The sequence below is a fragment of the Meleagris gallopavo genome, chromosome 11 (assembly GCF_000146605.3).
Source record: "Meleagris gallopavo isolate NT-WF06-2002-E0010 breed Aviagen turkey brand Nicholas breeding stock chromosome 11, Turkey_5.1, whole genome shotgun sequence".
NCBI lineage: Eukaryota > Metazoa > Chordata > Aves > Galliformes > Phasianidae > Meleagris > Meleagris gallopavo.
This window is the reverse complement of record NC_015021.2, coordinates 13,308,357-13,333,366: the sequence shown is the minus strand read 5'-3', so window position 1 is coordinate 13,333,366 and position 25,010 is coordinate 13,308,357. Positions and strand designations below refer to the sequence as shown.

Sequence of the window (25,010 nt, the reverse complement as noted above, 5' to 3'; positions counted from 1 at the left end):
TGCAGTCTCCTTTCGGCCTGCTTCAGGAGTGAACTCGTGGACTCAAGGAGAGACTCTCCCAAACAGACCGATACCATCCTAAAACATTCCAGCCCCCCAAAGCCATCAGTATATCCATAAATGGAACTGGCGGGCTGGATTTGCCCAGCTCGTGGGACTAGGAGCACTGGGGCAAATATGCAGCCTGATAGCAACAGAGTACATAGTGAGAGTAATCTCCTGAAGGGACTCAAACTTTGCCAAAACAACAGACGCTTCTACAGATCTCTTAGCTGTAGCCGGTGGCGCTGGGAGCTCTGGAACCATGATGTTGTCTGTCTTGGTGTAACTTTTTCTTCTTGTTTTTGTAATCTCTTTCCTGTTAACTTCTGTATTTGTGAAACACAGTAGGGTTTCTCTGAGCAGGTCTCAATTTTAAAATGCCTTGTCTTGTATAAATTTAAGAAAGTATTCATGGGCTGGGTGGGGATAGGAGGAGGGCGGGATGTTTTGAAGTCTGTGCTAATCTGTTAGGCCTGTTTTAATGCCGTTTATGCAGTAATAGTGCAATTAGCTGAAGTATCTGTACTGCTGGACAGAAGGAAGTAGTAACTATATCAGCACTAATTAAGTCATTTTTCCCTTGTAGAAATGCCCTCTAGTTTGGTGTTATGAATTGTTTCCCTCTATTTCATAAAAAGTCTGATCTAAAATAAATAAAAATTACAGGGAAGACTGGACGACGCTGTCAGACTTTGCACAGAAACTTCTGGGCTTAGTCCAGATGTACTGAACTTAAAAACCTCCTTCCTTGCTCTCGTGAGCTCAGTCCAAGTGGACAAGTGAAGGTGAAGTTGGAGCCTTGCTGTGTAATGACATCCACGCGTACCCAGTGTCCCTGTTCCTTTGTTATTGAGGATGTAAAGGGCAATCTGCTCATTGCATGACCTGTAGAAAGTCCAAAGATGAGAGCTCACCCCTTTCCATGCAGACTTTCAGCAGTTATTAGATATTCCTTCATTAAGCTTACTACATTGTACCCTTCGCTACTGTCCGCAGCTCAAAGAAGAGTGCCAGCATCTTAGAGATAGCTCAGCCTGATGGCCTTAAGCCATGCCTACTTTGTCCAGTAATCCTGCAATCAGTAGCCATTGCTTTTGCTCAGTGTGTCTGAGCTTTTGCTCTGTGGTCTGAATTAGCAATTCCTGCACAGAAGACCCTTTCTCCATAAGGACTCGTAACCCTTTATACTGCTGGCGTCAAATCTACCTCTGGAAGGTGTTTGAAGGGGGCTTGACAAGGTTTGTGTTCTTTAGAAGTTTAATGTCTCAGTGCCAAACCCAGATCAGCACAAAGGAAGAATGGTGAACAGGCAAGTAAAACATGCCATGGAATTAAACTGGTATTGCTGACTGTGGCTCTGGGAGCAGATACTGGAGATGAGAGGGGCTGTGGAGATGCCTGCTGTGGCTTATCTTCACAAAGAGCGGTCCCTGATGCTGATAGAAAAGTGTCCTTCTGCCCGTGTTCTCAGACAGTAGCATCTCATCTAGGGAACCCTGCGGTGTTCATGGCTGTGGAAAGTAGAAATGTGAAAAGCTTTCTGAGGGGCGCAGTAGGAGAGGAGCTTCCTGCACGCTTGGATGCATATGCCAAGGATCAGCTGTCCATGGGAACTGTGAGCTGGGGGCTGGATCAGTACTAATGGGAACCTGTGTACCTGTAACTCTGCACTAGATTTACTTGAGGCAGGTGCGTACCCACCACTGATACACTTCTGGTTAGGCACAGCCTGAAGAAAAGATGCCTTTCAAATGTGGAACAGGGCTTCTGGCCACCCACAAAGAAAGAGAAGGCCTGATGCAGTGGGAGATCTCTTATCTCTGAACATCTCATCATCTGCTTCCAGGCAATAGAGCTGTGATCTAAGCAGGTGATGACTTGCTCCAAAATCTCTTTTGAGAGCTGTATTCCATCTCTGGATATCTCCTTTGTTGTCTTAATGAGACGACTTCTACCATAAGAGTGCGGGGGAGAGCTGATGTAGAAGAGCCCCAAAAAAGTGATTAACTATAAATAATAACTAAACACCAGCAGTTTACTATTCATACAGTTGCACTTGTACCATTGTTTTTTATATAAAATCAGTCAAATCAAGTACCTCTTCACTTTGGGGACTGCGGGAAATACTTTGAGATCACAGAAAAGATATTTTTCCCTCTGTGCCTTTTTATTTGGGACAAGAAAGGCAACACTCATTCTCAGCTCTCACAAAGGGAAACTATCTGAACTGCAAATGCAGCCCAAATGTGGGCCTGGCAATGTTGGTCTGTTCTTCCAAGACGGGTTCATTACATTGATTCTGTCTGCTTATGGATGGCAATGTGGAAATGCTGGGATGGAGTAAATACTGGGATAAGGGTACCTAATGCATATCAAGAGCATCCCAGCTGATGCTCCAGATGATTGTTTATTCTGGACTGTGGGAAAACTCTTGCACCACTTAGGCAATACAAATACAGCATCTGGGGCTTGCACAAAGCAAGCGAGTGAATTAGTTGGATCCCTCTGTCCTCTGGAAAGGCTCTTACGTTTGTACACCTTGCTTAGAAGTGGATGACTTGAAGGTGGTCTTAATGGTGACTCTGTTTGCCCTCCAGCTAGAAGGTGATTATCTTAGGAAGCGCAGCTTTTTCCATCAAATAATCTGGAGCTGGAAGTAGCTGAAATTGCTTTTCTGTCTCTCCTCTGCAGCTAGACAAAAGAACAAAACCCTTTTCTCAGCCAGCTGTCTTTTAGATTTTTCACCTTTTACTTCAGAAAAGTAAGCCTTTCAAGGAATAACCAGTTAATACTGGGCCTTGTCAGTCTTTGTCAACTAGTTAATGTATATCCACTTACAGCTGTGTTCCCTGAAGAGCATATCACATCCACTGCTTATATTGGGAAATTCCCAAACCTGATATCTAATGGGAATTGTGGCTGTGCTGTAGCTGCTCTCTACCTTGTGACAGCCAGAGCTGCTGCTTTCCATGCTCTCAGTTGGTTACTAAGCATGCAAACCACTTTTGTGGTGGAAAAAAAATGCTCTATTGGTTGCTTAAAACTACACCTTTTTGAGATGTGAAGAGCAATCTCTGCTTCTTAGTGTCCTGTTTCACGAGCCTTATAAATGGGCAAGTGCAACTGAGCATGTGTCATTTGTGTCATTATTATACATGTTGACATCTCAAGGTTATGCAGTCCAGTGGGCATCCCTACTTGAAAAAAAGTTGTTATTGGGCATACAAGCCGTATATGAACTTAAGGTGTAATCCTTCTGTCTTTGCTGTGGCCAACATAAGGAAAAGCAGGCTGAGAACTGGGCAACCTTGACTCCACTTGGGTCTGTGCACTGTGAGTAGCTCTGGATCTTCAGGGACAGCAAAGTGTAGGCGCTGGGGCTGGGGTGAATTCTTACTCTCCAACTCTGAACTATCCTACTCTTGCACTTAGTGAAACTTCGTCAATTACATTAATGCTGCTTACATTATGGTGTGCTGATCTAAAGTTAATGAGGATTCCTACTGAATCAGATAATGGTCTATCCAAGCAGTTTCCTACCTCTGGTAAAGGGCTGATACCTGCTGAGCTGGGAAAGCACAGAATTGTATAAGGTAACCTGTGAACTGAACTGTGCTTAATATGTGGGAGAGTAAGTTCCTTCCTGACCTCTTGAGATGATCAGTATATGCCTTGAAGCATGAGAGTTGATTGCCCTCATATAAGCTTGCATAACTACAAACCTTACTGGATAAATAATTACCTTGCCACTTAAAGAGAGAAAAATCAGTTGCAGAATGTGACTCAGTGCCTTTTGTATCAGACTGTTCCAAGAAATATAATAGTCTCTTAATTGAAGTCCTTATACCTTGATATTAAAATGCATTTCATTGGCATTGATATCAAAGAAATGTTAATGCTCCTACTTCTAATCTTTCTTGAGATGTAGTATGTGTGATTTTAATGAAAATCACTGTGCATGACATTCTTATAATATCTATTTTTTAAAAAAAGAAAAAAAGCAATATATTTTAAATGAATCCAAGAACACCATGTAGATTGTGTGTTTAATACCAAAAACATTTTCTTGTGTTTCTAAGGCTGTTGCTATATTGATGTGTGACATGAATTTTGAATAAAATTTTGCATCTTGGTTTATCTTGGGACTCTTCTTTCACTAGATGGTTTTCCTTAGAACTTTCACATGTCTGCTTATGTGACTAATCTAATTGAAAATGATTATGGGTACAAAAAAATACTGCATTTCTATTTCTCTTTGGTTTTATTTGCTTGATTCTTGATTCTCATAAGTACATATGAGTTAAGAATGGAGTCCGTAAGCTGGAAGTGGAAGTATGCATTTGCTTCATGTAGCATAAGGTGCTTTGAGTTGGCTTCTGTCTGTTTGCTTTTTTTTCAGTGTTTTGTAGAAGCCAAACTAATTTTAATGAGATCACTGCTGGTAGCATAGGGAGCACAGTTAGGCCTGTTACTGACCTCCTTGGAGCTCTTGTTTTGTACCAACAGACTAAAAAAGGGTATAGAGTTGTGAACTCACTACATAAAACCTGCCCGAACTTAAATAGTCAAAAGCAATCTCTTTTGGGAAGAGTCTGATTTGATACAGAGTTTCACTATGGAGGCTGTTGTACACTATGACTTCCTCACTTGCGTATCATGCAGGCTTTGCCCTAAGAGAGTACTTGGGTGCATTAACTTCGGCTGAAGCTCAGGCTGGGTTCATAAACTTGTAAAATGGAAATATTAATTCTATTCCTAAATGCAGAGGCCTTTTGAGTTAAGGATGGTATCCATCTAACTTGAATTTTATGGCTAGCCTCAACTTTGTAATTGGTGAGCTGAAACCACTGATCTGAATCGTTCTCTTCACTCTCAAAAGTTGGGCCTGAACTTCATGGCTTGGTTTCACTTCCCCTTGGGAGTTGATGCTGTCATTAATATTAATTTGTGAAGCTTCTTGTGCTTTCTACTTCCTTGAGTCTATGAAGTTTGCTGGATCTTGTCCTGCATCTTCACTGCCGAAGGACAGTTCACACCCTTCAGTACCTCCTGTAATTGTGTAATTAGCTAACATTTTTTCATGGCCTTAGATATTCTAGCCTGTTAGCATAGATGTTTCTCCACCCAACATCACAAGCTTTGAAAGTGCAGGAAGTTGGAGACAGTGTAATTGTATGAGACTTGACCTTGAGTGCTGGAGGTTTTAATAAATTACCAGGAATGAGCCTTTTCTTTCCTTTGCACTTATTGTAAGCAGTAGCTGTTGCCTTTGCATAGAAGGAAAGCCAGTTCCCAGGAATTGGTGTGTAGCCAGTTATACCCAGACAGACAAGTTTCCCGATGGGAAATAAGAGGGGATATGCCCTTTCACATGCACTATGGCTGAGTGTGCACCGATCTCCAGCAGGCTTGTGAGGGTATGTCATGTTTGGGAAGTGTGCCTGCTTCCTGAGTGTCTTTGCCCAGTCTTGCGAATGCCCTTGGTGTGCAGAGAGAGAACCTGCTCTATTGACATGGCAGCCCTTTGCCAAGAGTGCTGGTGGGCCCACTTTAATGATCATGTTCTGCATATTCCAGCTAAGGCCCCACTCAGGATGGGCTGCCACAGCCGTAACCCAAGCTGGAAGCTGGGCTGCTGTTCTTAAGCAGCCCCAGGGATTGCTTACGAGGTGGGATTGCAGCCCTGTTGGGGCTGGGCAGGGAGGAGCTTTGCCAGCAAGCCTCTGGCCCTGTTCATGGGTATACTGGATGGAGTCTGGGGCTGTCTGGGCTTGAGGGAGGTCAGCGCTGTTGTTGAATGGTTGCAGGAATCTGATACTCTCCATAAGCAGCCTGCAGGGTCTGGATGCCAAGTTCTCCTTAACACCAACAAAAGCTGCGTCTCAGCGTCTTGTTCCCTGAGGTGTGGAGAGTCTGTCCTGAGCAAAGAGCCTCTGCTTTTTATATATACACGTGGTAATAGTTTGATTAAGTGAACCACTAAGAATTTTGGAGGGAAAAAAGGTGATAAATGCTTCCTGGTCTGAAAATTGTCTGAAATCCTATTTTAGGAATAGATAGGATGGCATGAGATAGCTTTCTCAATTCTTTTTCTTTTGAAAAAGCATTTGACCACAGAGAGCTTGGCATGGAAATATTTTCTTTCCAAGTCCTGGCAACTGTTAGCTGGCTTTGCATATGTTCTCTTCAACAGTAAAAGCTATGTGGAAATGTTTTCCTTAAAGAAAAAAATTAGAACCAAAAGCAAAGCTTCTTTTTTCTTCAATATTTCCTTATTTTGTACCTTGAATCCCCAAAACCTCTGGCAAATTTTAGTTCTTCTCCAGTGATATTTAGCTATGGCTCTGCCATGCTGTTGGTAATTTCACTAGCAGTAGCTCAGCTCTGCCTCAAACAGAAAAATGTATTCCCTTGGATGTGCACTCTTGATCAAATGCTGTGATTCCTGTTGTAATACCTCTTCGTTTTGCAGGACCTCCATTCAGTCACAGTCGTCCTATGGCTCCAACTCGCCACCTCTCAGCAAGATGAATAGCATGAACAAGCTGCCCTCAGTCAGCCAGCTCATAAACCCCCAGCAGCGCAACGCACTGACCCCAACCACCATCCCTGACGGCATGGGAACAAACAGTAAGAGACCCTTCCTGCTCTTTCTTCTGCTCTCTGCACGTTCCCTGCTAATCTGGGGAAGGAGACTCAGTATCTCTGAGGTGCTATTGTGCCACAGGGCAAATCACCTGCCTTTTCCAGGCCTTCAGCATCCTGCTCTGAATCTCACAGGGATGACAGAGCCCCTTCTCAATGCAAATCTTGCTGGCTGCACTGCTGTCTGCCTTTCAAGGCTTGTTTCATCTTCCTTTCCCAGCACAGGAGTTGTAAATGTTGGCAAACTTTTTCCCTCGCTTCAATTAAGGCACTTCTTAGTTTCAGAGGAAATATTTTCAGCTCGCAGCTCTGTAACCTGCTTCCTCCTGGCTGCTGAAGAGTGCTCAGCAGCCCTGTAAATCCAGGATGACAGACATGGTTCTGGGGTCTAAAAGATGCTTTTTTTTTTTGTATTTTGAAAGCACTGGGCTCTTGCCCACACCTGTTGCTGATCCCCCTTTGGGTGCTCAATGTCTCTGGAAACAAAACTGTTTGGCTTCTGTATTGGGTTACTCTGCTGGCTCAGTTCCGCTCCTTTCCTGCAGCAGAGAAAGACGAGATGCCCTCAGCTCACTGAGGTTTGTTACTGAGCCTGTTTGCAATGGAAGGTGATGCAGAGGCAATGCTGTCAGCAGTAGCTTCAGTAAGAGGAGAGCAGCCGAAGAACTGTATGTCATCTGGTCTTTGTACAGTTATTGAGGCCTTAAATATCTCAGGAGCCTGCTCTGCAATGGTTCAAGGCTGCTTGGGCTGTGATTGTGCTGTGCTGGGAGTGAAGCACGGTGCAGGGATGCTTTGATAACAATGTGCTTCCTCCTTCTCTCCTCTAGTTCCCATGATGGGCACCCACATGGCCATGACCAGCGACATGAATGGCCTCAGCCCCACGCAGGCGCTGCCTCCTCCCCTCTCCATGCCTTCAACGTCCCACTGCACTCCCCCTCCTCCATACCCCACAGACTGCAGCATTGTCAGGTGAGCAGAAGCAGGCTGCACATTTCCCATCTTTGGGGAGCAGAGGACTCGTGCTGGGAACCTGAAGGGCCCTGCTGGGTTCCTCATTCCATTCTCCTGGAGCACTGGATCTGGTGGGTTTGGCAGTCCTGAGGTTGGCACCTTCTGGGCACCTAAGCCTCAAACTCCCCACCTCTGAGCAACTGAGAGAAACAGGGATTGAAGGACTGCATGAAAGCCAAAGGATGCAGCATCTGCTGGACTGGTGGAGCTGAGGGCACCCTGTGCTAAGATAGTGGGTCTTGCAGATGTTCTTATTGGCACTAGTATTTTTTTTTCTCCTGTGTACTCGCAGTAAGCTGTGACTGGGGTCAGAAATACATCCAACCTCCCTACTGATGTGGCCCCTTTGCCCTCCATTAAGTTGAACAGGTTGAAAGATGCTCCCCATGATCCTTTTTGCTTAGAGAGGAATATGCTGATGTGAATTACTTTGGGTGTGTGATGTGTGTGAGCCCCAAAACAACTGCTTTGGTGACAAGCTCGATCTATGTGATGTGCTGCCATGGGCTCAGCTGCCTTCTGGGTGAAGCGAGCTGGCAGAAGGGATCTTACGAGCCTTCCTGCCTCAAGATCTGGGCTGCAGCATCAGCTTTTGACTACTGCAAAGTGCTGTCACGAGGGTTGTCTGCTAGGCGGCAAGCTTAAAGGACTCCCTCATTCATTTGATACGGCAGCTATGTGGCTTGCTGGCCTGGGATGACTTGGAGAAGGTCAAGCAAAGGGTAAAAGCTTCATCTCCTGTTGCTGCAGGTTGGCTGTGTGTTTGGTTTTCTGTGGTTTGGGCTGTTGCAGCCAGGGTGATCCTTTTTTCTCTCTCCTTCCTTCCTTCCTCCTCTGCAGCTTCTTAGCGAGGTTGGGCTGCTCATCCTGTGTGGATTATTTCACGACCCAAGGGCTGACCACCATCTATCAGATTGAGCATTACTCCATGGATGTAAGTAACTCCTCACCATTTCCTTTGTTTGCACTCTTGGCCCTGATGTAGGAACAAGTCAGAAATCCAGACTCAGTATTTTATTTTTGGTGATTTGTTGGATTTAAGGCTGTTGCACACCAGAGAAGATATACTGGCAGGTAAAAAGAGGCTGGACGCAATGCCAGCACTAGTGTTGTAACTGCCTTGTCTAGCACAAAGAGAGTACCTCTTCCTCCCCACTGCTGTCCTTTTCAGCCCCCAGAGCGGCCCTAGCCCACAGCCTGTTAATTCTGCAAGGCTTGGTTTCAGTTTACACTGCCCTGAAACACCTCACTCGCCTGCAGACAAGTAGGCTGTCCAAAAGTGGTCTGCATTTTTCTCTCCCTGCTCTTGTTCTCTGGCCTTGCTTTAACGAATCTTCCCTTGCCACTGGCATCTCAGCCCAGCTCTCCTTTCTCTTGCATGGCTCTTCCTGCAGGGTTGCTTCTTCCCCTCCTGCGCCACTGCTCTCTGGAGAGCAGGCCCTCCCATTTCTGCCCCAAGACTTTGCAAGGCTATAATGCTTTCTAGACTGGGCTGCCTGCCTTCTGCTGATGCTCTAATTAGAAAAGCTGACCCAAATTAACCAAAGCTGATTGTTAATTTTTTTTTTTCCAAAAGCCAGTATCACATTTCCCAGAGCTAGGTAATGCTGCCCTCAGGTAACGTACCTGTAGAGAATACGGGGCCTCAAAGTCCAAATATTTCTTCAAGTTTAGGCTTCTGTCTTAAATTTTGGGTTTGTTCAAGTAATTAAGGCAGTTTCAATAGAGTCAGACCCAGAGCTTTGAATACCAGAGCCCAAACTTTAATTGTAAAATCCTTTTGCAGGCTTTGAAATAAACACTGAAGTTTTCAAAGCTGTTGAACTTCTGCAGTCCAGCATCCCCCCCACCACAGACAACCAGCAGAACTCTCCACAGTGTTTTGGAGGCCTACAGTCCAGTTAAACTTGTAGCTTTAGGTCATCATACCTTAGGCATAAATGTGTCACTTCAGAACGGACCTTGGGTCATCAGTCCTTGCTGCCTCTCAGCTCCATGTGCTTGTTCAGAAGTGGTGAGCCAGCAAACAACCACCTTCAGGATTAGTGGCTTCTGTAGCGCATCGCAGCCACCACGGGTTAAACATAAGCATTTGCAGAGTGGCCCAGAGGCTGCTTCTACCGGAGTCCAGACCCTCTGGATTGCCCAGGGACTGCCCCGTTAAGCCCTGCTCCTTGCCTTGCAGGATCTGGTGAGCCTCAAGATCCCGGAGCAGTTCCGCCACGCCATCTGGAAGGGCATCCTGGACCACCGGCAGCTCCATGACTTCTCCTCTCCTCCCCACCTCCTGCGTACTCCCAGCGGTGCCTCCACGGTCAGCGTGGGCTCCAGCGAAACCCGGGGGGAGCGGGTCATCGACGCTGTCCGTTTCACTCTCCGCCAGACCATTTCCTTCCCGCCCCGCGACGAGTGGAACGACTTCAACTTCGACATGGATGCCCGGCGCAACAAACAGCAACGCATCAAGGAGGAAGGGGAGTGAGTCCCGCCAGCGTCGCTCCACCCCGCCTCGGACGTGAACTGCTCAGCCCTTCCTTTGTCTTCCTTCTGCTACTGCATCCCTGGATGGAGGGCGGCGGGAGCCTCCTTGCTCGCTCACGCTACTTATGCCCTTGATGCTGTCTAGGTCACACTCCTGGACTGTGACCTCCACCCCAGCTCTTGCGACAGAAGGAGCTGAGCGAAGGGGGACGGCGGGTGGTGTTTCCTCAAAAGATGTCGGCCTTCGTAAGAAGGTGGTGTTCTTGTTTCCTGGTTTCCTTTTTTTTGTTGGTGGGAAGAGGGCTTCTTTCCTTGACTTTCCAACCCTCGTACACCTTGTGAGTGTCCTGACCTGCAAGCTGTCTCTCTCTCATCCAGCAATCCCACTTTGAAAAACCGGGATGGTTAGAATAAGTTTTTAAAAAGCCCCATTTAAAAAAAAAAAAAAGTTACAAAAAGAAAAGACCAAAGTCACTAAACCCCAAACTGACAGTTCATCCCAAAAACCAAATGGGAATTGGTCTGCTGAACATTGCACTTAAACAGCCTCTTCCCACAGAGCTCAGTGCTCTGTTTGTGTGTAATATTCTCCAGCGGAGACAGCACGTGCACTTTGCTGGACAGGCCAGCGCTTACGACCACCTGCAACCCACTTCTTCCTATTCCTTTGTGTTCTACAGGGGAAAAAAAAACAATCTGCTGTCTTCTCATCTTGAATGTAGACTTCCTTGCATTTCCTGGTTTGCTTATTTCAGGATATAAATACAAATACAGCCATCAGTAATTCAGACTTGTCCCCCACCCATTGTTCACCATTCTGTACTGCTACTGACATTTAAGCTAGAGAATTAGGCTTTGCAACATGTGCTGCCTGGTTAGTTTAGCAGAAGGATTTGCCTGCCTGTCCCTCAGTTGAACAGAGGACAAAACAGGAGCTGTACGGTGATTGCAGGGCTTGGCCACCTTAAACCCAGGCAGTCCTTCATGTAGACCTTGTTAGATTGGTTTCCTGCCAGTTAAAGATAGAGCTGTCCTTAGCAATGCCTGCAATAGACTGGAGTCTGTTCTGTTGCTGGTGACTACATGATCAGCAACTGGAAGTGGAGAGTAAATAAATATTTGTATCTTTTCCAACAGCCTTGGAACAAGCACCAGTTCTTTGGTACTGCTACTGCAAAAAGTCCTGTTTACATGAACTGAAATGATTTTTCTGTTTTTCTTCATTGGTTAAACAGCAGCTGTGCTCTGAGGCATTTCCTCAATGACTGCCAGTGATACTGTGGACGAGCAACTGAACAGAGTACGTGTTTTCACATTTGTGTTGGCCAAGGTAGTGAGGCTGACGTATGGAAACAAATCTAAAGAGGCTCAGCTAAGCACGACTGCTTCAAGTTGGCTTTTACTGCTAACAGTAAGTCTGAGGCTTGTTTGCTGGTTGGTTCTTTACTGGAGAAAGATAGGAAAAAAAAAAAAAAGCAGCTTTTAAATAACTTGTCCTCTTACCTTGTTACAACCAACGAATCTGATTTCAATGCAGAGGCTTTTTTCTGGGCCCTGCTGTGTGCTTCTACGTGGATGTAACATGGTTAGCATCCTCCATCTGTCCCTTGTGCCAGGTTGCATTCAAAGACTGCCTTTTGGTAACTGTGCAAGCCTATTTTTGGATAGCTCTGAACGGTAATGCAAGATGGTTACCTTGTAAAGTGTGTATATATATATTTTTTTGTATGTGTAATTTGTTTCCTACAGCATAACATGCCATTTTTTTATTTTTCTTGGGCTACCGGGTGTGACAGAACCACAGTAAAATGTTTTCTTGTTTTTGTTCTGTTTTTTTTTTAATTATTATTTTTATGCAAAATGCCTACAGTATACTTTGTAACAAATGACTTGTCACTCGACAAATATATTTGTATTTTTCATACTGAGATTCCTGTGTTACTTTGCAGTTGAGGGGAAGGGGCAGGTACTGAGAGCCTGTTTTATCATTTTGTTTTGTAACACTTCAAAGAGCAGCGTCCTAGATTTCAAAGTATTTAACGTGCTCAGTGTGAAAACTTACTATATGTCTTTTTTTTTTTTCCTACTATGCTACAAAAGAAGCGAGTCAGCCTCCTCCTGACTCCATGCAAGAATTAATTCAGCAGGGCAGTGTTAGGCAGGGCAGTGTTAGTGTGGGTACTCTGCAGGTTCCTGGCAGGGAACCAGGTTTGTGCCCTCTGTGGTTTTGCATCTCCATTGTGTAATCCTTTCGGAGCTGCTTCAGTGTTGTAAAATATTGATGCAAAAAGTACCTTCATTCTAGGGACAAGCTTCTGACTTCTATAAAGGTTAATGCTGTGCCCAGAGTCTGGGCACAAAATCGTCAGTATCTGCTTTTCAGTTCAGCAGTGAGATGGAGCTTTGCTGCTGCATCACTAGTGATTAAAATATATGCTGTGAAAACTTTTCTATGTCCCACTATGGAGCGCACTTCTGTGTAACTGGAATCTTCAAGCGAGTTTGAACAGCTGCAGCTTTTACCCTCCCCTGTAGAGCTGTGATTTTGTTGTTGTTTTTTGTTGTTGTTGTTGTTTTGATACATCAAAGCCTATCGGTTAATTGAGCTAAGAATCTACTGATGCTTCTAGTAATGACAGTGTTTCCTCTACCAGATCTTGTGTCTATTTTGGAACGCCTTGTTGTTGAAGTCAATGAAAATAAAAGCCAAATTGAAAACGACACCCCATTCCCAAGCAGTTTCTTTTCTTGCCTATGCGCCTCTTTGGAAATGAGCAGGGGCCTTTGCTGCTTATCCAGCTGAGCAGCTGGGACTGTAACAGTGTCACCCCTGTGTGCCTACCCTTTAATCCCATAGGCACTCATTGGTGGCTGCTTCTGCAGTCCAGTCCTTGCTTGGCCCAGCGCAGGGGCTGTGGAGGTGGTTTTGTGCCATCTCATTTCGGGCCCATTAAGTTGCACCAGGAAGGTGTCTGCCTCCCTGCAGATACTCCAGAGGGAAAATTCCCTCTATGTGTAGTTCCCTTGAGCTGACTTCCCCTTCTCCATTGTTAGTGGGTATGTCTGTATGTCTGAATTTTGTGCTTCAGCTTCCGCTCTTTGTCTTGTCTGGAGTGTTGAGTCATATGGAGCTTCACAGTAACCCCATCAGTGGCTTCTGCACAGAGCTCGTATCTGTCTCCCACAGCTTTCTGAGGTTGTGGAAGGGCTCAGGAAGGCAACAAAAGGTCTGTGTTTGTTTTTGTTTTTTTTTAAATAAAAAGAAAAAGCACACCCCTATAAAGATCTCTCAAGAGGGAAAATTTCATTCTTCCCTGTGGGAGTTAATTCCATGTTAACCATTACACAGGGAACTCCTCTCTGATTTCCTTTGTTTCTGGTCGCTTCTGCTGTTGTTCTTGGCCAAAGGGCCAGAGAAGCTTCTGTCTCCGGGTATTGCTGCCTGGAGGCATCGTTCCACTCTGGGTTCTGCTCTGACAGCCAGGGGGTGCTCAAATGTGGCATTAAAAAAAAGCTAATAAGCTGCTCTCAGAGAGAGCAGTGCTGCTGGGAATGCAGGAACTTGCTGTTTCAGCTCCATGCCTCCAGATGAGCTAACTGAATCAGGTAAAAGAGGATTTTGGTTTCTGTGAACCAGGTAAGCTTGAAATGTGTTTGCTGTTGATTGCAGTAGCTGTGAACCATTGCTGGATTAATGACTTTTGCTTATGTTACAGCAAGAGTTTACGTGCTGAGGAATCCCACGCTGCTGCTTTTCACCATCCATATATCTGGACCTGCTGGAGTCTTTGGATAATGGGATAATTCCTTCACAGGTATGTAAGGTGTTTTTTTTTTTTCCTTTACTACCATAACCACTGCAGCCCTTGGTCTTTTGGCTGTGCTACTTCCTCCATCGCTGGGGCTGCATGCTCAGACGCGAGGAGGGTGCATCCTGGCACGCTTAGTACTTACCTAAGGCAGCTGGGCTGCTACCAACCATGACGTGAGGGAGATGCTTACATGGTCTCTTCCAACAGCCCGCAGCTGGAGATGGGGGGCTTCCATGCAGACAGAGGCTTTTTTTTTTTCCCTTTTATTTTCTTTTCTCCTTCTCCTCTCCTCCCCTCCTTCTTCTCGTTCTTTTCTTTTAATTAAAAAGGAAATAGGTTCCTGCCCCGTCCCTGTCGTGCTGACCCGTTCCTTTGCATGGGTTCCGTACCGCTGCGGAGCGCTACGGTCGGGGCACCACTGCCCTCTGCCGGGGCCGCACTCGGGGCTCCCGGGGCCGCTCCTCCCACAGCAGCCGGGGACAGCCCCCTCTCCTCCTACCCTGAAGACCGCAGCCCTCCATGGTTCCCCCGTGCAGCATCACCCCGCAGCAACCAGGCTGAAATGCGCGCTACCTTCCCAGCCAGGAACTCCCACAGCAGCACCTGGTTCTGCAGCTCGGTGTGGGGCTCCCACGGCAGCACCCAGCTGAGCCAGTCTGGGTGGGGAGCCAGGCACCCTGTCAGGGCCCACCTGCCTGCAGCTCTGTACTGTGCACCTGCAGGGTGCTGCCACCCTGGGGCTCCCTGCCAGCTGTGTGCTTTCAGAGCTCAGCATGGCTGTAGTGTGGTTTTGGGGTGGGAGAAGGGCAGAAGGGAGAGCTGCCCCTAACAGTGGACAGGTACCCGCTGCAGTGTGAGAATGGAGATATTTGATAAGGAGGTGGGGAGAGAGGGAGGATGGCACATCCTGTGCTGGGCAGTGGGCAGTACAGGTGCTGGTCTCTGATTTCCTCCTGTTTTTCCTAAATGGCACCTTAGGGATTCTGCTGCTTTCTTCCTGTTTTCCTCCTGAAGTTGCTTTTGTTTGTTGGCAGAGCTGTTGGGTTTTGTTTATGGTTGTTTTGTGTTGGTTGTTTTTATTTTCCCAAATCCCTCAGCAAGCCTCTGATTAATTCAGCTTCTGATTCCTTGGAAATGGCCTCTGGAGACGGTGCTGAAGATTTCTACACATGCCATCCAACTTCTGGGCTGCATAGCCCTCAGCACTGGAATTGGGTAAGAAATGTTACAACAGATCCCAGCACTCTGCAGTTAGGAAACAAAATATTGCACAGTGCCACATGGAAAAAAAGAGATCTGATTAATTAAAGGTGTGGGTGGGTGCACAATTGCATCGAATTATCTGTGCGTCATGGCGAAATGGGAGATAAATGCATGGATATGGTGTGCCAAGGAGGCAACCAAGTACCACTGGTGTGGGTATGGGGGTGATGGGAGCTTGAGGGTCACATCCAGCATGGGATTAAGTGCCCATGTGCAAAAAGCTGGGAAGGAAGGCAGTGGGTGGGAGCTTCCAGCAGCTGTTCTGTGCATGGAAGGCTGAGGGCTGATGGTAAAAGTGGTGCCCAAACCACATGCGTGCGTTGGATTTGCTCAACTGTAGCAGTGGTGATTCAGGTGGAGGGGTGGCTGGATGTGCCCCACCTGCCCTGACTGCCCCCGGGGAAGGAGAAGCTGTCAGCAGGCAACTGTTCAGGTAGGAATTGCGTGGTCTGGCCGCAGGCAGTGGCTGTCTGCGGTTGTTACAGAGGTGCCTGAGGGGGGAGGAAACTGGCTGTAACAGAGATCCCTGCCAGGGACACCAGGCAGTCAAGGACAGTTGGTGGGTATGTTGTGTCCTGTGTAAGCTGTGTCCTCCTGCTGCACAGAGAGCTCTTGGGAGCAGTGAGAGCTGATTCCCTCCATCTGTGCTGCTCTGGAAGGGTATGAGCATCCCTGTTGCTATTGAAGAAGAGCAGTGCTGACTGGGAAGCTAGGTGGAGCTGGTTGAAGGGCAGGGCAGCTCTCTTGTGGGTAGTGGTGGAGGGCCCTGTATCCACCCACAATGGTCTGTTGCTCCCTTCAACCCAATTGATCTTCCCAAGAGAGTGCTCAGGTGCTGGAAGAGCCTCCCCAGGATGGTGGTCGGGCACTAAGCTTGCCAGAGCTCAAGAAGTGTATGGACAACGCTCTCAGACATAGGGTTTGGATTTTGGGTGGTCCTGTGTGAAGCCAAGGGTTGGACTCAATGAACCATGTGGGTCTTTTACAACTCAGAATGTTCTATGATTCTAAGAGTGCCAGGTCATTGTGCTGCAGCGTCCCAGGGCCATGGTGACTGGTGCATGGCTGCCTAGAGGACAAAGCAAGGAGCCCTGATGGATTTTTCCCAGAACAGGAAGTATTTCAGAGGAAAGCAGCAGTGCTGGCAGGGATCTGCATGGTGAAGTTGAAGGCAGCAGGGAGAGCCCAAGTCAGTGAGCACCAACTCTGGGTGGAGCATGGTGAGCGTAAGGCACTTCTGCTCAAGGTAGGGTTTAGGAAGACCTCAACCTGCCCCATCCCCTCCTGCTTCTAGGGGCTGCCTTGAGGAAAGGCTTCCTGTGTCATTTCACACATTTGGAATGACAGCCTCACATTGGAGCTGTTTTCAGGACTCGAGAGAGTGAAAAAGGAAGAAGAAAAGCGCAATGGGGAGAGGCTGAGGGCATTCCCTGCCCGGCCCCTTGCTCAGAGGAGCTGTAGGCAGGTAACTGTCACAAGAAGACAGACATGAAACCACGCAGCTCTTGCTGCCTCACCCAGAGCCAGAAGGGATTTTTGAAAACACAAATAAAGGGAAAATTCAGTCTCCACCCATCCACCCTAGTTGGCCAGCAGCTCACACACAGCAATCTTGGTGCTGGCAGCACTGCTGCAGCACACTGCCAGCTCTGAGGTGTTGAAACGAAAGAAGAAGTGAACAAACAACCCCAGGTGCCTGCGAGGTGCTGGTGAGTTTTGTTTTCCCCTGTTGTGGCCTCTCCAGGAGCAAGCAGCTGTTTCTTTGTGCCAACCATGGTCTCCAGGACAGGGGTGGTGCAGAAATGATGGGCATTAGCTCCCACCAGTGTGCAGCTGTGATGGAGCAGGGCTGTGTGGGCCATACCCACAGTGCAGCACTTCTCTTGCAGGTAGGTGGTGAGATGTGGGCTTCCAGTTGTGGAAACCAAAGGGAGGAGTGCTTCTTTCCTTCTTTTCTAACATAATTCTTCCCCAAAGTGGGACGAGCCCATTTTCATCTCACTGCCAGTGTTACCACAGCCAGCTGTTTTGTTTTGCCTTCTTTTCCTCAAGGGTGTGGGCGGGTGGCAACAACATTTTATTTTTTTCCCTCCTCAATGATGTTTTTTTCATCCCAACTCCTCCAGCATCTCCTGGCCAAGGCTCAGCTGCTGCTCTCCTTTGGTTCCTGGGAAATAAATGGACATGCAAAAGGTCTAACTACCTCCAGAAGGGGCACGCTTCTATTAATGAAAGCAGTGCTGCGGGCAATGGAGCTGAGGGTGCAGCTTTGGGGGCTCAGGTCGGGCTGGAGGAGCAAAATGCTCTCAAGAACACATCAGCTCCATTTGCCAGGCCCTGGGGGGGAGCTGCTTCTTGTAGGGGTTTTGGGGAGCAGCTGGTAGCAGCCTGGCAGGGGAAGGAGAACTCCAAGGAGTAATATATGCACATTCTGGCGTTTCCTGCTATCTTGCATTTTTCAGAGCTGTGGCTGCCCTTGGGGCAGACTGTCACCCTCGCGGTCTCCAGACCACTCTGAATTAAAATCTCAGGTGCCAGGTTGCATTGATGCAAGAGACTCAAAAGCCTGCACTGCATTTTGGTGCATGTGCCAGCCTTGCATTAAGAAGCCTGGCCTCCACCTATGCTATTGCTGCAGAAGTTTTCCTCTGAGGTGAGACATTGCAGGAAGAAAATGCTGGAAAAGTGCTTTTGATTCATGGTAAGTGCCTGGCAAGCACTTCTGACAGCACAGAGCAGGGTGAGGAGAGAACCCTGGGTGCCCAGAGCCCTTCCTCAAGCTTCAAGGCTGAGGAACCCTGTGTTTGCAGTCAAGTCCCAAAAAGCTGTGCTCCCTGATGCGCTTCCAGCAGCACCATAGAACCCTGAACTAAGTACGCCTAGGAGGAGCCCCACTCTCCCCCTCTCATACTTGGATAAAAACATACAAGCCCAAATGTGGTGTCTCATTTGTTTTATTTCCCTTGGATTTAGACACAGCTCCAGTTAACACCACAGCAGCAAACCAGCTCCTGGGAGCAGCACAGACCAGGCTCAGGGGGTCAGCGCAGGAGCCAAGCCCAGCTGTGATGGGGAGGGGTAGAGAGGGGGCAATGGACCCTGTGGTTCTGTTCGCCTGCTGCCACCCACTGCTTTCAGCACTTCTTGGGGCTGTGTTAAACAAAGGGGCAGGTAAGCAATTACCAGGAGTCTTTTCTTGTGAAGCCAACCTGCTGAAGTACTTGAACAGCCCACAGCGATAGGAGGTGATGTCCACAAACCAAAGCACGCCAGCAGCTTGGGGGTGCACATAGTGTTCTCCCCTCCAGGTGCAGCACTTTAAGAGGTGGAGCAAATCAACCTTCCATCATCTTCCGTGGGGTAATGGCATCTCCTCCCCAGCCTGGACAAGTGTTTATCCAGAGGGCAGAGCAAGGTGGTGGAGCATGATGATCTCTGAGGTTCCTTCCACTGTAAGCCAGTTGATGACGATCATGAGATTTCCTCCTGAAAAGATCATCCTTGCCGCTCGCCTTGGGGCCCATGAGAGGAGGGAACAAGGCCTCAACTAGGGCTGGAAGGTTGAGGGGGCAGGAAGAACAAAGCCAAGTCTTCACTACCCATTTTAAGTCCTAGAAATGGCAGTGCTGGTTGAGGGCACTGAAAAGGCACTGAGACAAAGCAGTGGGGAGCAAAACAAAGCTCCTCAGGGGGGTAAGCTCCAACCACAACCCTCGCAGCGATTTCTGGGGCAGGACTGCTAGGTCTCTAGCCACCCTTGGCAGAGAGCTCCATCAGCATACCTGAGACATTTCGCTAGCAGAAGCTAAAGAGAAGCAGCTGCTTCTGGTTGAAGAAGATAAAAGGGGTCCTCCAAGGGGGTACAACAGGGCTGAGTGGGTCCTGACCAGCGCTCAGGAAGGACAGGGATCCCCAGCAGCAAAGACAGGCCGAGCAGGAGACGCTGGTACAAGGATGAGGGGTCCCACTGAGAGCTGTGCTAAATGCTGCAAAGGCACTCCCACAAACTCCACAATCATATTAACCTGTTAATTTATACAGCATCTCTGTACAAAAATATAAAAGGTTCTAATAAGATTAACAATATTAAATAAATATTTAATAGAAAAAGTCTTTGGCCTAGTTCATAGCTCATCCTTTGGATTGATGTTCATTTCACTGGGTCCTAGGTGCTGCTGGTCCAACATGGCGATCACTTCATCTGCCTGGATTCGCTCCTGCAAGAACGGAAGGGGAGAAACCACAAAGCTTCAGCACTCACTCAGCACAGCACACATCTCCTCCAAAGGCCTTCAGTGCACAAGGAGTGCATTTGTGTTGAGGATTTGCTGGGCAGAATGAATCTAATTCTCTGTTCATCTCAATACCTAATTCCCTCCTCCCTCCAAGGTGCTGAGGTGCAGAGAGCGTGGTGGAGTACTGGAACAGGCTGCCCAGAGAGGTTGTGGATGCCCCATCCCTGGAGGTGTTCAAGGCCAGGCTGGATGGGGGCCTGGGCAGCCTGGTCTAGTATTAAATGGGGAGGTTGGTGGCCCTGCATGTAGCAGGGGGGTTGGAGATTCATGATCCATGAGGTCCCTTCCAACCTGATTCTGTGAATGGAGCCGAGCTGACATTCTGCAGATCTCTTATCACCATCCATCTGGCCTTGAAAATCTCCAGGAATGAGGCATCCACAACCTCTCTGGGCAGCCTAGGTCAGTGCTTCATTGCCATCACAGTCAAATATTTCCACCTAGCATCGAATCTAGCTCTCCCCTCTTTCAGTTTAAAGCGCTTCCCCCTTGTCTTATCATATCTACCCAAGTAAAAACTTCTCCTTCCCTCCTGCTTATAAGCTCCCTTCATCATCCATGCTGCTCCCGTTCATCGAGTTATTGGCCACTAGGTGTCAGGAACGGACAGCCCCACCGTTACACACAGTCCTCCAGCACTCTGCTCAGCATCCCAGCCCAGCCTGCACAGCTGCCTGTGCCCCTGGGTACCCATCAGAGAAAACTGCTCTGGGGTCTCCTAAGAGCTCCTCCCTCCTTGTGGCCTCGTGTCGCTGGTGGGAGTGGCAATAGACACAGGGGGACTGAAGGCTATGGCTGCTCTGGGTGCCTGCCATCTCCCTCTCATGATGTGATGGAAAGACTCACCAGCTCTCTGTAAAGTGGGTCCAAGGTAAACCACAAAGCCACAGCACACCGCTGACCTTTGGTAACTGCCTTCACCCCATGCGGATTCTCACCGCCTGACGAGAAGCTGACCATTCGTCCACACTTGGGCTTGATGGATGCCTGCAGGGAAACAGGCAATGAAGGTGGCACGCATTGGCCGTGTCTGCATTCCCTGGGGCCCAGGGCCCCGCTGGGTGTCTGGTCCCAGGACCTTATAGGGTTCCTGTAGCTCAGCTCAGCCAGGAAAGGGCACTGACTCACCGTCACTGTTTTGGCGTCCATCTCAGTGAAAATGAATTCTCCGCCTTCAAAATCTGCATTCATGTAGAGGAGGGCACTATGGAAAGAAGGAATGCCCTGTGAGATCACTGCTCTGGGTCTATCATCCTGGTGGGGGGGAGGGGACGGACACACACAGCCCTCTCTACTTCCTCTCACATCAGCCAGAGCAATTTTGCCCAAATAGTGCTGGTTTAGAGCCACAGCTGATAATCAGCATATCACTCCTTGACCAGGAGATCATTCTCAGAATGTCTCAAGTCACACCAGGCTTCGACCCTTCCATTTTGCACCAAAAAAGCCTCCAAGACATACAGTCTTGAAGGCCACACTGGGACCTCCCTCCCCTAAAATACTGCATAGCTATTACAGTTAAACTCCAGCTATCAGCTTAGCCATAATGCTTGCTGCTATCAGCAAGGACCCTGCTGGATGTCACTTCTGCCATCACTGGAATGCACCAGCTTTAGGGTTTACAGACTTGCAACAGCGTGCTCCGACCTGGGGAGAAATCCAGGGGCAGCCCTGTCCTTCCTACCTGTAGTCCCGAAAGGTGTAGGCAGGAGGCTCCTTCCAACACTCATTGGCCTCGGGGTCCAGGAGGCAGTTGTCAGCATGGATGGGGTGGCTCAGGTCATTCCTCCTCTCCTGCTGGCCTAGCCAGGGCCATGGGGAGGAAGGGGGAAGAAGGGGTGGATGAAGTGACAATGTCTTGCTGTGTGAAGTCTGTTATGGAGGCAGCATGCCCTGGCCCCGCTCCGAGTGGTGTGGACAAGCAAAAGGAGCAAAGAAAATGTTGGGGAGAAAAGGCAAACCTGAGGAGTCAGATTTGCACAGCTTTTCTTGTTTGTTATTGATGAGAAGAGAGATGGAGGACTGGGAGATAGAAAGGAGAAAGGACAGTGAGACAGAGGAAAGAGAAGAGAGAAAAGAGTTGGAGACATGAAGAGCAAGAGAAACCACAAAAATGAGCTTCTTTGGGACAGCAGTGCCCACACTACAGATGAGTGATTTCGCCCAGCTCTTGGCCATTACTTCAAACACCAAACAAAAGAGAGAGAATCCCAGACTCACGTCCCCACTTGCCACGCCATCACCCCCCCCCCACCGGGGTACTCAACACCCCAGTGTTGAGTGGGCCATCCCAGGGCTCACCAGAGAGAGCGGTGCGGCACACCAGGTGCGTGTAGGAGAAGTAGAGTGTGGAGTTGAGCATGAAGTAGGACTCTACGATCCTGCGGGCCTTCTCGCTGATGTCGTAGAAGAGCCGGGCGCTCTTGAGTGGGACACGGCCCTCATAGCCATACTGGGCAGGGAGAAAGGGTGAGGAGTTAGTGCTGTGCCAGCTAGAGGGGGAAGGAGAGGAGAAAAGGGAACTCTACCTTGAGGGCTTTGAGGACAGTGGCGCCTTCAAATCTCTCATTTGGGGTATGGGGAGAGGTTTTGCCCCTATAGCCATCTCCAGCCAACATGATTCCCTGCTAGGACAGACACAAACATGGGTGATTGTGAAGTAGTTCCTCAGGAGTGTGGGGGGAAAAAATCTGCAATGCAATCAACTGGACCCTCTTCCCAAATCCTCAAGGACCAGCCCAAGGAGGATCAACAGCTCCTCTGCTGGAGCTAAGGGTATATTATCAGGATAAGCATCTGAATGCCCTCTACCAGCATCACAACATTTACAATGCTCAGGATCAAGGAGCAAGCCCTGAATCCACCTGTAGACAGACAGAACTCACCTCTGACAAGTCAAATATTTGTGAGACATCTAATACTGAACCCCCAAGGCAGCCACATCCCCCACAGACACAATCCACTCACACTGGCCACTCTGTGAAGCTCCTGGCACTGCTCCTCTGAGATGACGTTGTCCAGTAGCACTCGTTGGGTGCCATTCAGCTGCTGTGAGTTGTAGACAAACTTCACGTCGCTGTAGAGAAGCGGACCCCCTGATGGAAAGGGAGACACAAAACAGCCCTGCTGAACATGACCTGGCCTTACTGACATCTTGTACCATGGCTCAGGGCCAGCTGAACTCACCGAGTGTGCTTCCAGGGAAATGGTTTTACAGCAGAGAGCAGAGCTTGGCCTCACATCAACAACAAAAGAAACAGAAGCAATGGAAACGCCTAGAGGTGAAAACAATTTGCTGCAAGAGCATCAGCACTTTCCATGTTCTTGTTAGCAGTGTCTTGCAAATGCATCCTGAAAATGCCAGAACCCAGCAGGACACAATGAGAGACCCCAGCTAACCTAGCTCTCCTGTCCATTGCATTTCCTTGTGCGACTCCTGCTGGCTTGGCACACAAAGCCGTTCTCTGCTATTATCCTCAGTGGGTATTTTTGCCTTCTACCCACGTAGAAAACCCAATACATGGGTGGTTCGCAGCAAACATCACTTGTGCTTGATCCCACTGGGCAATGTAAGAGCTGGGGGACCCTGAGGACAATCTTTGTCCCCTGTAGTGGTCATGGAACTGCCACTACAGTCATCCCTTCACAGCAACAATCCCTCACTCTTGCCTGGATCATAGAATCATTAAGGTTGGAAAAGACCACTAAGATTATCTTGTCCAACACGTAGTATCATTCCTCTTTCTCAATTGCTCTCCAAATAAAGCCTTGGAAATGGGAAGTAGGTGTCCTGGCTTTTATATATAGATATCTCTTCATTTCCCAACATTATAATGAGTTTGTATTGTTCAGTGTCATGTCACTTAACCCTTGAGTTTTAAAAACAACATGATAATGATAATATTTTATGATAACATTTCCTAATCCTGACTGCCCTGAACCAAACAAGCCACAGGACCAACACCAGAGCTCCTCTACCCTCCTGCAGTTACTTTCCATTCTACTCTGCCCTCGTTCAGAACACACAACACATTAACCCATGGATCAGCCCTTGGCAACCACTTTCTCACTGTTCATTTAAAATAGGAGGGAGGGATAGGGATTATTTAAAGGCCGGGCTGCTTTTCAAGAAGCCAGAGCACGCTCTGGGATCCATGGTGCATCATGATCTAGTGGGCTTTTACATTTCCTAAGGATAAAATTGCAATAGGGTGAGTTTATTTTGGAAGAGAGCCATTCATCCATGGCTGAGATCAAAAGATCCATGTGTATGCTCTGCGAAAAAAAAAAAATCACCCCAAAGATACCATGGAATTCTTTGGGTTTTGGAAGCAAAGGAACCAATAGAAGAGGAGAAGGGGTGAAAGAGTTCAGTATAAAAGTGGAGCACAACATTAAAGACACCTTTCTTTTCCTGTTCTGACCTTTTCTCTTTCCAAGAGAAAAAGGAAACAAAGAAATAACGCAGCAGGGTAGACAAAAATCCTGTCCTTTCTTTGAAACGTTTCAGTTTTCTCTGTAAATTAACCAGCAAGAATAAAAGCACAGCACAGAGAAAGACACAGTGAAATTATTTGGTTGCAAAGGCAAACAAACAAAATATAAATAAGCAAGCTTATTGCTTGGCTTAAGCAGCTCTTTAATGTCCTCCTACTTTACGTGTGTGGCTAAAGAACGGGAAATCTTGTTCAGTATCTGAACAAGATACTGAGCAGCAAGAGAGAACTTGGGCCACAGAAAGCTGTGAATTTCTTGGATTACACAGAGGTTCAACTGCCAGCTGCTGTGGAGCTGGCCCACAGAACACCTCCTGGCCTGAGATCCTGTTGTTTTGCACAGAGGAGCACTTATTGGTATTTGGCCACAACCTAGTTTTTCTAAATTGTTACGAGGGAAACCTCATCTGTTGGTAGAAGATGTTATGATGTTTTCTGTGGGTGATGAGAATGTGCTGAAATCAGTTGAAAACCCTGCCGATGGGCCTTAAAACTAAGTCATTTGGGGGAAGCCAAAGTATGATGTAACAAGCCAGTCTGCAAACAGAAATGGTTGTTAATGCAGTGCAATCCAGCCCATTTAGCAAAGCCAGTATTCCCTGAACCCAAGGCTGACAGCATCCTCCTGCAGCAATAGGGAACATCCTTTAAAAGCACCTGAAGGAAAGGTTACTGCTCAGGTAGGATTGGCCATCATTGCTCAGCTGCCTGTCTGTAGCAACAGTAAAACATTCTCTGATTTTACTGAAACATTTTCATTGGACTTACCCTCCTTCAGCTCTCGATCTGGTTTTGGTGCAGGTTTCTTTGTTAGGGACAGCCGGGGCCCATCCTCTGGCTCACTGCTAATACTTGATGGGACACTGAGAAGCAAGAGAGAAGAGGAACATTGTGACTTTGGTCACAGGTCTCCAGGTCTGGGAGGAATATATGCAAAGCAACATAACAAGTCACTATGT

General features: G+C 47.8%; 2 protein-coding genes across 12 annotated transcripts in view; one reads left to right on the top strand and one right to left on the bottom strand.

The window, feature by feature from the left end:
• TP63 (tumor protein p63) overlaps positions 1-12,906 on the top strand; it is a 103,738-nt gene extending 90,832 nt beyond the window's left edge. For 7 of the 8 annotated variants that reach the window (XM_010716747.3, XM_010716745.3, XM_010716744.3 and 4 more), the window contains 4 exons: positions 6,515-6,672; positions 7,518-7,662; positions 8,545-8,638; positions 9,890-12,906. In XM_010716747.3, the coding sequence (XP_010715049.1) occupies positions 6,515-6,672; positions 7,518-7,662; positions 8,545-8,638; positions 9,890-10,186 (694 nt within the window). In that variant the 3' untranslated portion in view covers positions 10,187-12,906. The other variant, XM_010716750.3, reaches the window with a different exon arrangement.
• Positions 12,907-19,275: 6,369 nt separating this feature from the next.
• The window catches only part of P3H2 (prolyl 3-hydroxylase 2), a 52,483-nt gene continuing 46,748 nt past the window's right edge, over positions 19,276-25,010 (bottom strand). For 3 of the 4 annotated variants that reach the window (XM_019619043.2, XM_019619041.2, XM_019619042.2), the window contains 8 exons: positions 24,820-24,914; positions 22,523-22,650; positions 22,084-22,182; positions 21,857-22,007; positions 21,240-21,357; positions 20,684-20,759; positions 20,402-20,542; positions 19,276-19,477 (listed from right to left, as the gene is read on the bottom strand). In XM_019619043.2, the coding sequence (XP_019474588.1) occupies positions 19,385-19,477; positions 20,402-20,542; positions 20,684-20,759; positions 21,240-21,357; positions 21,857-22,007; positions 22,084-22,182; positions 22,523-22,650; positions 24,820-24,914 (901 nt within the window). In that variant the 3' untranslated portion in view covers positions 19,276-19,384. The remainder of the gene's footprint in view (positions 19,478-20,401; positions 20,543-20,683; positions 20,760-21,239; positions 21,358-21,856; positions 22,008-22,083; positions 22,183-22,522; positions 22,651-24,819; positions 24,915-25,010) is intronic. The other variant, XM_010716743.3, reaches the window with a different exon arrangement.